This window comes from Maniola jurtina, chromosome 21 (genome assembly GCF_905333055.1).
Source record: "Maniola jurtina chromosome 21, ilManJurt1.1, whole genome shotgun sequence".
Taxonomy (NCBI): domain Eukaryota; kingdom Metazoa; phylum Arthropoda; class Insecta; order Lepidoptera; family Nymphalidae; genus Maniola; species Maniola jurtina.
In genome coordinates, this window is record NC_060049.1 from 4663711 (window position 1) to 4677316 (window position 13606).

General features: G+C 39.9%; 1 protein-coding gene across 2 annotated transcripts in view; it reads left to right on the forward strand.

Moving 5' to 3' along the window:
• Positions 1-13606, forward strand: part of LOC123876283 (protein mini spindles) — a 33754-nt gene that overhangs the window by 12266 nt on the left and 7882 nt on the right. The window contains exons 11-30 of one of the 2 annotated variants that reach the window (XM_045922486.1): positions 1-135; positions 558-765; positions 1095-1316; positions 1831-2068; positions 2765-2923; positions 3801-4020; positions 4480-4659; positions 4919-5088; positions 5496-5663; positions 6124-6241; positions 6723-6840; positions 7255-7492; positions 8014-8149; positions 8567-8760; positions 10064-10198; positions 10319-10413; positions 11031-11213; positions 11625-11757; positions 12190-12384; positions 13062-13258. In XM_045922486.1, the coding sequence (XP_045778442.1) occupies positions 1-135; positions 558-765; positions 1095-1316; positions 1831-2068; positions 2765-2923; positions 3801-4020; positions 4480-4659; positions 4919-5088; positions 5496-5663; positions 6124-6241; positions 6723-6840; positions 7255-7492; positions 8014-8149; positions 8567-8760; positions 10064-10198; positions 10319-10413; positions 11031-11213; positions 11625-11757; positions 12190-12384; positions 13062-13258 (3442 nt within the window). The remainder of the gene's footprint in view (positions 136-557; positions 766-1094; positions 1317-1830; positions 2069-2764; positions 2924-3800; positions 4021-4479; positions 4660-4918; positions 5089-5495; positions 5664-6123; positions 6242-6722; positions 6841-7254; positions 7493-8013; positions 8150-8566; positions 8761-10063; positions 10199-10318; positions 10414-11030; positions 11214-11624; positions 11758-12189; positions 12385-13061; positions 13259-13606) is intronic. The other variant, XM_045922487.1, reaches the window with a different exon arrangement.

Below are 13606 nucleotides of genomic sequence, written 5' to 3' on the forward strand. Positions count from 1 at the left end.
CTGCAAAGAAATCGGCAGCTGGTGGTAAGAAAGCTTCAGCGAGAGCTCAACCCAGCCCACCTAGAGAACAAGAGTTATCACAAGAGGAAATAGATGCTAAGGCTGAGCAGTTGTTCCCAGAGGATGTTGTCAATGGTAAGCCTCTTTAAACATACGTCACCATAAATTCAATATGGCGCATCAACCTTTATTTGGACACCTTCTTTCTTCTCTCTGGGCTGGTTTCTGTCTGTTGTGCGTGCATTGCCCCTGCCCGCCGAAGTCTTCACTCCAGCCATCCAAGGTCGCTCCTGAAGCCGAGGGGACCCTTATTGTTAATCACCCTTATAGGCCAAGCCGCTGTATCAACCATCCAGTCATAATAGGAAAATGTTCACTGGGAGAGTTGCAAAAATATATGATTCTTATATAAAACTGTATGGTGATATTTTTTTAGAAATCTTTGTAACTTCATCTTTATACTTTCATTAATATTTTTTCAAGTAATAGTATCAAACGCATCAAGTAAATAATAATTTAAAGCTGTTGTAGTACTGAAAATGTGTTTCCCTTGCCAGGTCTTGGCGATGGCAATTGGAAGAGCCGTTTGGTCGCAGTCCAGTCCTTCCACTCCACAGTCCAAGGCCTCACAACGGCAGACACGTCGGCGCAAATCTTATATCGCGTGCTGAACAAGAAACCAGGCCTCAAAGACACCAATGTGCAAGTCCTGAAGGCCAGACTTGAGGCCTGCAAATATATTACAGAGAACTTCCCAGTTTCCACGTAAGTGATGTTTGATAACTATATTTATTGCAATTAAGTTATTAAACTGTAACAAAATAATTAATTTGCGACCTTATAATTTATATTATTTCGTTTCTTCGTAAACTGGGGTTAAATAAAGCCAAAACACTCGCTCCATCGCCCCTTCATTCAGCTTCACTTACCTTTGGCCCACTTGGCCTCTTAGGTTCTCATGACGATCATGATGATGATGATTTGTATCAGAAAACTTATTTCAGTGAGCAATTAAACTGTAACCATGATTTGGATCAGAAAACTTATTTCAGTGAGCAATTAATCTGTTACCAATAAAAATCTATTTACAACAGAACAGCAGCAGATTTCGTCCTTCAAGACGTGGTAACAAAGTTGGCGGAAACCTCCTGCGCCACAGTCTCGTCCGACTGCCTCACATCCCTCGCGGAGGGCTGCGGGCTGGAACATGTGCTGAACGAAGGACTGACATTTGCCATGGACTCGCAGAAGAACCCCAAAGTACAAGCTGAGATGTTCAACTGGATGGCAAGCGCTATCAAGGAGTTTGGATTTACGTGAGTTATGGAATTTAACGCTTTCTAGGGTTCCGTATCTCAAATGGAAAAAATTAACACTTACAGGATGTCTGTCTGTCTGTTTGTTGTGTCTCTCAAGACCTGTTTGTCAAGGGAATCAAAACCTATTGGGTACTTCCCTTTGACCCAGAATCATGAAATTTGGCAGGTAGTAATGACTTAAAGCGCAAGTAAAAGAAAAGATCCGATAACCGTGAATTTTTAATTATACAATTATTTTAAAAGCTTTTTATTATTTTGTATGCTGTAATTCTGAGTGTATTCCGGTCTGCGTCCGAATTTTTTTTGCAGACAATTTCTGGTACCAATATGCAGCCGGCCTAAAGATTATTTATTAGAAGCTTTAGACCTTATTCGTCACTAATGAAACTTGAGTTATCGATTTATATAAAATCGCTTTAAAAATGTATATTTCTTCTAACCCTGAATTATAATTATGAAAATTTAACCTCTTTTATCCATTTCGTAGTCTAAATATTATCTTTATTTGTAGAATGAACGTCAAGACAATAGTAATACACGCGAAAAAAGCGCTCGCGGCAACGAATCCTAACGTTCGAACCTCGACAATTAACTTTCTGGGCATACTTTCTCTGTATGTGGGACCTTCCTTACTGAACCACTTCGACAGCGAAAAGGCGGCAACGAAACAATTGATTAGCTTCGAAATGGACAAGTATGCTAATAGCTCGCCGCCGACGCCTACGCGACAATTGGGGACAGTTAGCAAGGTAGGTTTTTAGGGTTCCGTTCTCAAAGGGTAAAAACGGAGCCCTGTTAATGTCACTTTGCTGTCTGTCTGTGTGTTACAAGTCTCTAGCTCATAGACTAAATGAGTTACAAACCTGAAACTTTGGTGTACTACGTTGACCCAAAACTACGAATTAGAAGTTCAATTAAATTATTTTCAGGGAAGGGCAATAAAATAGCAACTATACATTCTACACGTAGAAAGTAGAATACAGATCATTCACTTTAATTTGTCCCTTGCCGTCATGTAGGCACTATTGCAGTTCACACAATAATTAACCCTAAAGTCTAGGGAATAAAGCAAACAGCAATGGTGCCAACATGACGGCAAGGGACAAGTTATAGTAAACGGTCTGTAGATGTTTTAGATCTTTGTGTAAATGCATTATAATAAAATAGCAAAAAAATAATTTTGGGAGACCCCCACTTTTTAGATGTAATATACGTTGATTTTTTTCCCTATAAAATGTTGCTTATATCACCCGGACCATAATAAGTCATAACGAGTTGATTGACACCTCATTCATCAAAATTAGTCGGCTCAGTTTTTTAGGCGCTGGAACAGACATAAATACAAACCTGCCTACATACATACATTATTGGCTGTTAAAATCATAACCTTTCCTTTTGGCTTTGCCGTAGTCGGGTAAAAATCTCAACCTGTATAATATTTTCAGTCTGCCAGCAAAGGCTCGATGGGCGACGAGATCGAAGAGCCATATGATGAGCCGATGGACGACGAACCAGCGGTAGTAGAGGACAATAGACCGCGGACAGACATAGCACCGCTTATCACTGATTCATTGGTCGCTGAGATCAATGATAAGAACTGGAAGGTAATACTGAGCCTCGATAGCTCAACGGTTGAGGAGCGGACTGAATTCCGAAAGGTCGGTGGTTCAAACCCCACCTGTTGCACTATTGTCGTACCCACTCCTGGCACAAGCTTTACGCTTAATTGGAGGGGAAAGGGGAGTATTAGTCATGATTAGCATGGCTAATATTCTTTGAAAAAAACACTTACTACTTCAAGATCTTGGAAACGTAAATAAAAAAAACGTCTGGGTGCCTGGTGCACATCGACCGCCCGTTGTGCCAGATCCTTTTTTCCACGCACATGCAAACTGTGGAATCAACTCTCATCGGCGGTGTTCCCACTAGATTACAACATGGGATTATTCAAGGGGTGGACAAACAAATTCCTGAAAGGCCGGCAACGCATCGGCGGTACCTCTGGTGCTGCAAATGTTCATGGGCGGCGGTAATCATTTAACATCAGGCGACCCGACTCGCTAATTATACAGAAAAACTAGAGTATTAACAAGTATAAATTAAAAATTTAAAACACCCCCGATAAGTGAAGGTTACAGTAACTAGAAAAAAGCTGATAATTTCTAACGGCTGAACCGATTTTCTTGGATTATAGCTAAGAACACTCTCGATCAAGCCACCTTTCAAACAAAAAAAACTAAATTAAAATCGGTTCATTAGTTTAGGCGCTACGGTGTGACAGACAGATACACAGATACACAGACACACAGATACACACGTCAAACTTATAACACCCCTCTTTTCTCAAAAATATCTCGCGATTTCTTGCCATGCTGCTATTTTGAGTAGGTAACTTTTATACTTTTTAACTTAGAAACACCAACATAACATCTGTATGCAATTAAATAGCTCTTTCTATCTTATTACTTTACCCTATTGCAGGTCCGTAACGAAGCTCTAGACAAAGTAAAGGCTTTAATCCAAAATTCAGCACCAATAAAGGCGTCATTGGGGGAACTACCCGCGGCACTAAATGCCCGGCTTTTTGACTCCAACTCCAAGTTGGCGCAGAGTGCGCTACAGATTTGCGAGTTGCTTGCATCTGCTCTGGGGCCCAAGTGCAAACAGCATGTTAGGACTTTCTTCCCGCCATTTTTCCAAGGTAAGAGTTAAAAAAACTGTTTATACTGAAAAGTTTTTTTAAATCAATGAAAAAATGAAAGAAGAATGAAATTGGTCGTACTAATATTATAAATGTGAAAATGTGTCTGTCTGTCTGTCTGCTAACCTTACACAACCCAACAGTTCAACTGATTTTGTAAGGTAGAGAGTTAGCTTGCTTCCTGGGGAACAACATGGGGTACTTTTTATCCCAGAAAATCAAAGAGTTCCCATGGGATTCTTTAAGTCCTATCCATTCAATTGATTTACATGGACACGGGGGTAGCTTGCGTCTCTGAAATTGACATAGGCAACTTTTATCCCGGAAAATCATAGAGATCCCACGAGGCAACTTTTATCCCGGAAAATCAGAGATCCCGCGATGCACGCGGACGAAGTCGCGGGCATCATCTAGTAGAAATATTAATAGAAATATTTTTATTCAAGTTTTTTTTTGTAGCGTTCGGTGACAGCAAGCAATGGATTCGCGTGGCAGCAGTGTCTTGTGTGGAAGCATGGTGCAACCAAGTCGGTCCGCAGGCCGCCTTTGAAGGGGAAATGGTGTATGACGCCCTTAAATCCGGCTCTCCAGTACTGAGAGCCTCACTGTTCCAGTGGGTAGCTGATAAACTACTGATAAGTAAGAAATTGAACCTTTAGTCAATGTCAATATTTTATTTCCATTCAGATACAAGTTAGGTCTTGACTGCAATTTCACCTGGTGGTAAGTGATGATGCAGTCTAAGATGCAGATAAAAATACCAACGAAAAATTGAGTTTCAATAAGTATTTCAGTTTAAGATTGCTCTTGTATCTGTATAAATTACCGAATACTAATCTCGTAATCGCTTTAAAAATTCCTGCCTTCAAAATGTTGATTAATAAGTTTTAATTTTCAGTACCACTAAAGGCGTTCCCGCGCGAAGAGTTATCAGTTTGCGTGCCGATACTGTTCGCGTGCCTTGAAGACAGGGCAGCCGACGTGCGCAAGGCGTCCGCAGACTGCGTGCTGCCCTTCATGCTGCACCTCGGGTACGACGCGATGCACAAACAGGTGGACAAACTGAAGGTAATTGACATTCCGTGCCTCTATTGTCTTTGTTATCTGTCTTTCGTGTCTGTCAAGAGACCTATAGGGTGACCTAGAATCATGTTTGGCAGGTAGGTCTCATAGCACAAGTAAAGGGATAAAACTATACCACTATATTAATTAACTATACCAAGTGGCGTATCATATGAAAGGGCTTTACCTGTACATTCTAAAACAGATTTCTATTTATTTTTATGCATAATAGTTTTTGATTTATCGTGCAAAATGTCGGGAAAAATTCCCAAGAACGAAACCATCGGTGTGCGAGTCTGACTCGCACTTGGCCGGTTTTTTTGTGTGATGGTACGGAACCCTTCATGTGCGAGACCGACTCGCACCTGACCGGTTTTTATTTTTACAGTCATTTTGCTTTTAATTTTATTCAGCCTGGCTCCAAATCCGTGGTGCAAGCGGCGTTAGACAAGGCCCGTCCCAATCTACCAGTGCAGCCTTTACCATCGAAGGCTAAGAAGGACGAGCCTAAAGGAGTCAAGTCGGCCGGCGCGCTAAAAAAAGAAGCTGAGAAGAAGGGAGGACCATCAGCTAAAGCGAAGGTATGTTTATTGTCCGACCAGGGTAGTAACAGCAACCTATAAATTACTTCATGTTTAATCCAACATGGTGGATTTGACGGACAAGAATATGTAAAGAATTAAGCATTCTAAAATAAATTTTTGAAACGGGTCACCTCTAAAATCATCAATCATAATCAACACATCGCCAGTCCACTACTAAACACGGGTCTCCTCTCGGAATGAGAAGGGCTTAGACCATAATTCGCTATGCTGGCTCAGTATGGATTAACAGATTTCACACACATTTGAAAACATTATGGAGAACTCTCAGGTATACAGGTTTCCTTGCGATGTTTGCCTTCATTGCAATGTTCATTAAATCCTCCAAAATGCATTAATAATATTATATTGAATTAAATAAGACGTCTATATAAGATGTTATAACATGACAGATTTTTTTTCCTATGAGACGCATTATATTAACATTTTTTACTCCCAGGTTGTAAAACCAACGTCCGCCTCAAGTCGCGGCAAGAAAGAGGACGAGGATTGTACGCCGTTATTACCAAACAACAACGCCAAAAATCAACGTATAGTTGACGATCAGAAATTGAAAGGTAAAAAATTATTACAGTAACCCCTTCAAATGGGAGTACTTGACAGTGTATTTACTGCCATAAGTTTCCGAATGTGACTGAACGACATAGGGTGTATCCACCATTAGTCTATATAATTTACTCACGAATAATTATTCCAAAGGGTAACAAGTATAAAACGCCATTTTGATTTTTTTGAGAATTATTTGTACCCACCCAGTGACATTCGCGCTATCAAAATAAATTTGTGGCGCATCATTTATCAAAATCGGTTGAGCCATTGAATGATTACGAGCAGACAAACGAACAGACGTATGTTACAAGTCAAAAACCTAACCCTTCTTTTGGTCTTCGCCGCAATCAAGTGAAAATATTTACTAATGAATATACTTAGTTGATTTATTTATTTTGTAAGTCTCTTCATAGACTGTATTACTGTTTATAAAGTCAACTAAGACTGACTGACCAAAGAAAAAACTGATGAATAAATATTTAATTTTAGTTCTCAAATGGAATTTCACTACTCCTCGTGAAGAATTCTTCGAACTACTGAAAGAGCAGATGAATAGTGCCGGTCTTAACAAGCAACTTGTGGCCAACATGTTCCATAGTGATTTCAGGTAATACATAAGATGAAATACACACTAAGAATTAGGTGGAGTTTTTGAAAAACGATTTGTAATGGGGTCTAAGTAAAAACTGAAAATCTACAGTGTGCAAAATGTGAAGTTTCCAGACCTAGTGTTTTAAGTTGTATGTTGATATACCGAATAGTTACTTATAGTTATATATATACCTCAGAAATATCCTTTTACATCACTGACATCTACACACTGGACCTGCGATTGCTGACTTAATTTTGCCATTTCATTTTGGACAGTACACATTTCCATATAAATAGGTCAACACTTCATCAAGTGTTTATGTTTTGATCTTGTTGTTTCTGTCATTTTTTGTAGGTATTTTTTTCTTAGTTTTTCTGTGTTACTGCTGAACAAACCTTTAATTATTATTATTCATTGCTTTATTCATAGGTACCATTTAAAAGCCATAGAAGCACTATCAGAAGACCTCCACGAGAATGGAACAGCTCTAATGGCAAACTTGGACCTGGTCCTCAAATGGCTAACCCTGAGGTTCTTCGACACAAATCCATCAGTAATTCTCAAAGGGTTGGAGTATCTCACAATAGTGTTTCAATACCTGAGTGACAGTGACTACACTATGGCAGAGTACGAAGCCAATTGCTTCATACCGTATCTAGTTTTGAAGGTATGTGCATACATCGCCAAATTAAAAATATTGACTCAGTTAAAAATTAAAATTTTTAGGCATAAGTTAAAAATAGAGAATAACTCAGACCTTTTTTTTTTATTCACTATAGGTAAGCGCTTGACCACAATCACACCTGATGGAAAGTGATGATGTGGTCTAAGATGGGACGCGTTTACCTAGAAGGTGCCTATTCACTCTTGTTTTAAAGATACCCGGATTGTAATTGGAATTGAAAATCGGATTGAAGAGTATTTCAAACCTTAGCCATGCGTATGAGGAATGAAGATGCAAAACGTTTTGTGCGTGTGAATGGAATGTCGGGCTAAAGTAACGATATAATACGGAATTAATCTTTTTTTTCCATTTTTTTTTCGTAAATGGAATTTTCTATGGATTCTATAAGTTATTCTTACTGAGTCAGAACCAGTATTGGTTTCCACAATTTCCCGGTGTTACAAATTTTATCTCGAAATTTTTTGATAGGGATCTAGAATTCAAATAATTTATTTTTGTTTAAGGTGGGAGACCCTAAAGATACGGTACGGAATGGCGTGAAAGCTCTTTTCAAACAAATATGCATTGTCTATTCAGTTACCAAGCTGTTTGGATATCTGATGGAAGGATTGAAATCGAAGAATGCAAGACAAAGGGCTGGTATGTAGAAATTTATAGCATTCGCTATTTTGGACAGTTCGCCATTTCGAATATAGTTTTTCACTAACATAGTGTTTGTACACCCGCAGGTATTCTTACTATTTCATTATTTTTACTGTATTCGTTGAACAAATGGTTTTTTAATTCTAAGAATAAAATAGAAGACAAATTTTTCTTATCGTTATTGCAAGAATATACGAATACGAATATAAATAATCAACACAAGTTAGGTAGTAAAAGAGAATTTTAATAAAAAAATATGAGTAGATGCCAAATTCTCCTGCGGGTGTACACCCCATGCGGCTAACTTTGAAGTCGCGGCGGCACCTTTGACAATTTGCGGCACGTCTCAAGGCGGCGGAGGTATCTATGCGAACACACTTTATTTATTGACGTTATATCCTTTGTTATTTTTAGAGTGCCTTGAATGCATCAACCACCTACTCGAGACGTATGGCTCAGCGGTGATGTCGGGTGGTGTAGGGGCATCTTTACGCGAATTGGCTCGTCACATTGGGGACAGAGACAACGCAGTGCGCTCTGCCGCGCTCAATTGCGTCACAAGCGCTTACTTCCTTGATGGAGAGAAGATTTACAAGATGATTGGACAGGTATGTTTCAGTGTACTATCAAGTCAGTCTCAGTAGGTATAGAAATATTTAGCAAGTTACAATAAGTAAGATACTTAGTGCTTGTACTGGAAAGCGCAGCATTGGAAGGAGCCGCTGGATTCAGGCAGTGCAAGACCTTGGCGTGTGGTAGTCCTTACAGGATACCTAATGTTTAGCTGTAGACATAGGTCCTACCTTGTGTATGATACCTTTTCATCATAATTTCGGGTTCGCTACGCTTTTTAATAAACATTAAATAGATAACAAGTGTAAATTAAAAATTTATAACACCCCCGACGATCCAAAGTATTTGAGTTTTCCAAAACATCATTTTCAAATAAATAATTATGTATTTAGGCAACGTCCATCTTGACAGCTTGACATATTTTGTCTATTGACATAATATTATGAACCTAACGGTTATCTAACCTTCTTTTCTACAAGAAAACTAGAAAAGAGCTGATAACTCTTAAACGGCTGAACCAATTTTTTTAGATTATAGCTAAGAACACTCTCGATCAAGCCACCTTTCAAACAAAAAAAACTAAATTAAAATCGGTTCATTCGTTTAGGCGCTACGATGCCACAGACAGATACACAGATACACAGATACACAGACACACAGACACAGATACACACGACAAACTTATAACACCCCTCTTTTTGGATCGGGGGTTAAAAAAATAGTTAAGATATTTAGTCTAAATATGTACAAGTGTAAATTAAAAATTTATAACACCCCCGACAAGTGAAGGCATCTTGACAGCTTGACATAAATTTGTCAATTGACATAATATTAAGAACCTAACGGTTATCTAACCTTCTTTTCAACAAGAAAACTAGAAAAGAGCTGATAACTCTTAAACGGCTGAACCAATTTTTTTGGATTTTAGCTAAGAACACTCTCGAACACAATCTCACCTTTCAAACAAAAAAAAGTAAATTAAAATCGTTTCATTCGTTTAGGCGCTACGATGCCACAGACAGATACACAGATACACACGTCAAACTTATAACACCCCTCTTTTTGGGTCGGGGGTTAAAAAGAAAAAGCTGACTGACTGATCTATCAACGCACAGCTCAAACTTGGACAGATCGGGCTGTGCATACCATATTTAAGTCTAATCCATCCAAGTAATACGAGCAACATCCGCTAAGAATCTTCAGAGTTGGGGGAAGTCTTCGAAATCCTTAGGAGCTGAATTTTTGACAATTAACAATAGGAGTTTGAAAGTGTAGTTCACGCGGACGAGTTGCGGGCACAACCTAGTTTAATTAATAAATAGCCAAATGTTTATGCAGATATCAGACAAGGATCTCTCTCTACTGGAAGAGCGCATCAAACGGGCGAGCAAAAGTCGGAGTGCGGACGATCGACGCTCCATGCTAGTGCCGCTTTCGGCGTCCGGACGACCCATATTGCAAGCACCTGAGGTAGTTGTTATTTTCTCCACTTGCTCAGTTTTTTTTTTTTATTGTGAGATAGACTTACGCTTGACGACAATCATGCCTGGTATATGGTGACGATGATGCTACTAGGATTTATAATATTTGCAGGAAGTGAATGAGCGCGTTATGCCAGCGGAGCAGGTGCCGCCCGATGACTATGAAGAGGAAGAAATGGAGGAACAACCACCTCCGCCGGCTCAGGCGTAAGTTACCTTCATAAATCAAATTTCAAAATAAATTCAAATGAAAATGGTTTAATAATATATTAGGTGATATCCCTAACTTCGTCCACGTGGATTTAGATTTTTAAAACGTTGTGGGGAACTCTGATTTTCTGGGATAAAAGTAGTATCTTCTGTTTGTATGTATGAAAGGAAAAGCTGATTGACCGATCTATCTATCAACGCACAACTCAAACTACTGGACGGAGATTCGGCATGCAGATAGCTATTATGACGTAGACATCCGCTAAGAAAGGATTTTTGAAAATTCAACTTGAATTTTCAATTTAAAATTTGTGTAATTCACGCGGACGAAGTCGTGGGCATCTATGTGGATTTAGGTTGTAAAAATCCTGAGGAAACTTTGATTTTGCGGGACCACAAGTAGCCTATGTCTAAATCGGTTTAACAGATAGCAGTAGACAGACAGACAGATACACTTCTGCATATTAAGTATAGATTAATTCAATTCAAATTATTTCAACAAAAAATGGGTGCTTACAATTTTAAAATTCCTTCAATGCTAGACAATAATGTGATTTTGTAGATCCCAGATTAGATTCTTTAGATAGAATTACCCATTTGCTTTGTTTTCACAGTTTAATACCAGAGCCAAAAGTGATAAGTGGCCCCTTCGGACTGGATCCGGATTTGATCGCAAAATTAGACGCAGAGGTGCCCGTGCGTCGTCCACTCGACATGCCGGAGCATGATCTCAAGTTCTTGGACGAACCCGTTCCAGCCACCACTGTGAGGGCTGTCACCGCCCCTGTGAGATCTACGTAAGTTCAAGTTCATCTACGTAATGAGTATTATTATCATTCTCCTCATCATCATCATCATCATCATCATCGTATCACCATCATCATCATCATCTTCCTCCTCCTCCTCCTCCTCCTCCTCCTCCTCCTCCTCCCCCTCCTCCTCCCCCTCCTCCTCCCCCTCCTCCTCCTCTTCCTCTAACCGTTTGGTGGAGCTAACCGTTTCGTGGAGCTAACCGTTTCGTGGAGCTAACCGTTTCGTGGAGCTAACCGTTTCGTGGATCTAACCGTTTCGTGGAGCTAACCGTGAGCTAACTCCCCTCCTCCTCCTCCTCCTCCTCCTCCTCCTCCTCCTCCTCCTCCTCCTCCTCCTCCTCCTCCTCCTCAAAAGGCCTGTATATGACTTTTGTAAGACATGACACTTCTCCACAGGAGCATGGTAACGATGTCGCCTCCTCGACTCGGGGCGCCACTGCCGTCCATGCCGCCTTCTGCGCACAAGGTGACTGTCGACGATGCGCAGTTGGCTGATACAATCCACTCCATCTCCAGTCCTGATCTTAACGTAAGTATAAGAACGTTATAGCATTATTTGACATTTCTATAAAAACTCTGATTTCTGAACCAGGTCCTAAAAGTATTTATTTATGAACTCAGAATTTTCTCCTCTTTCATTTGATATCTCACTCGATATGATACCCAAAAAAAATTCAGAGACCCATTTTTTTCGATGTAATATCTGTCTCACAGATTTTGTTCATGTAAATATCACACCCTGTCACCCAGACATGACAAATCGATTTATCGAAATCGGTCTCATTCATCAAAATCGGCTCTGTAGTTTAGGCTCTACGATGGAACATCAACAGATACAAAAATGCATACGTAGACTTAAAATAATAACCCTGCCTTTTGGTTTTGTAATAGTTTGTCAAAAACATCTAGATGATTCCTTGTAATTTTTGACCAGAAAATTTTAGTCCCGATTTTGTTTCAGGCTGCAATCCGTGCATTGTCTCTCATCTCTGGAGCCCTAGCATCAGGCCGGGGCGCCGCTCTGGCCGCTCATGAGACGCGATTAGTTTCCGCTATAGCGGCACAACTAAGACGTCTACGTACTGCCCCGCCCAGTGCTGCCTCGGCCCAACAGACTTTACCTGCTTATAGGTACATTGGAAACGCTTTGACTAATGTGAGTATTGTCTATGCAATAAGCCGATATCTTACGTAGGTGGTTCAAAGCGAACGCGGTTATGAAGCGATATCTTTGGTCTGAAATGAAAATGAAGCCTGAATCACGCTTACGAAGTGTTAATCCCAGAAACATGAGTGTAATTAGAACGCTAGCAAAATTAGCGCTATTAAAATATTACTTAAACACAATCAGTCGCCACTAGATGGCAGCACGAGTACCTTACAGCCTTAGACCTCACAAATCTGAATCGCACTAAAAGAGCGTTTCGGAATCTGCACTATGTAAAGAAGTTACAAGATACAAGCTGGCACTACCGAGCAAGACAATCGCTTGGTGGGAGATCTCCCTTTTGTACAGTCGAGCCTGCCCATTTAATCCAATAAGAAAACCATAAGCAGACGACATTGCGTCACTGCTGTAAGTTGCGCAATTTCTGTTGTTGTTTTTTAACCCCCGACCCCAAAAAGAGGGCTGTTATAAGTTTGACGTGTGTATCTGCGTATCTGTCTGTGGCATCGTAGCTCCTAAACTAATGAACCGCTTTTAATTTAGTTGTTTTTGTTTGAAAGGTGGCTTGATCCAGAGTGTTCTTAGCTATAATCCATATAGTTACTATAACCTTCACTTGTCGGGGGTTTTATAAATGTTTAATTTACTCTTGTTTATTGTTTTAGTTCTACGACACAGCGGGCTGTGGTCGGCAAGTGGGAGAAATTGCGCTCCGCTCGCTTTTGAGCGAACTGTTGTTGGTACTGGTGGCAACTCCCGCGGCCAGCGGCGCGGCTGTACGCGACGCGGACAGGCTCGTGCGGTTGCTGAATAACGTGTGCGTGTGCGTGTTGGAGCATTCGCCGCGTACTGCTGTCCTATGGTAAGTGGCACTAATGACTTTACATCGATGGTCAAGTTAATAACGCCTCACATTTTTGGTGAACATGGCTTAAAAGTAGGTTTTATTAATCATTTTAACTATAATATTTTAAGAGAAAAATTCTGTGTCATGACTATGGTCGATAAGTGCAATAGAAATTATGTATTTCAAATTTAAATCCATATGACGTCACCGTCGGAATTCATCATGGTAACTAGTTTCCTGCGTTTCAGTATTTGTAGAAGTGTGTAAAAAGTGAAATCTTTAAAATGAATTATGACATAATTATATAATTTTATAAACTGAAATTAATATTTTATGATTGCTTATTGTAAATGCTATCTTGAA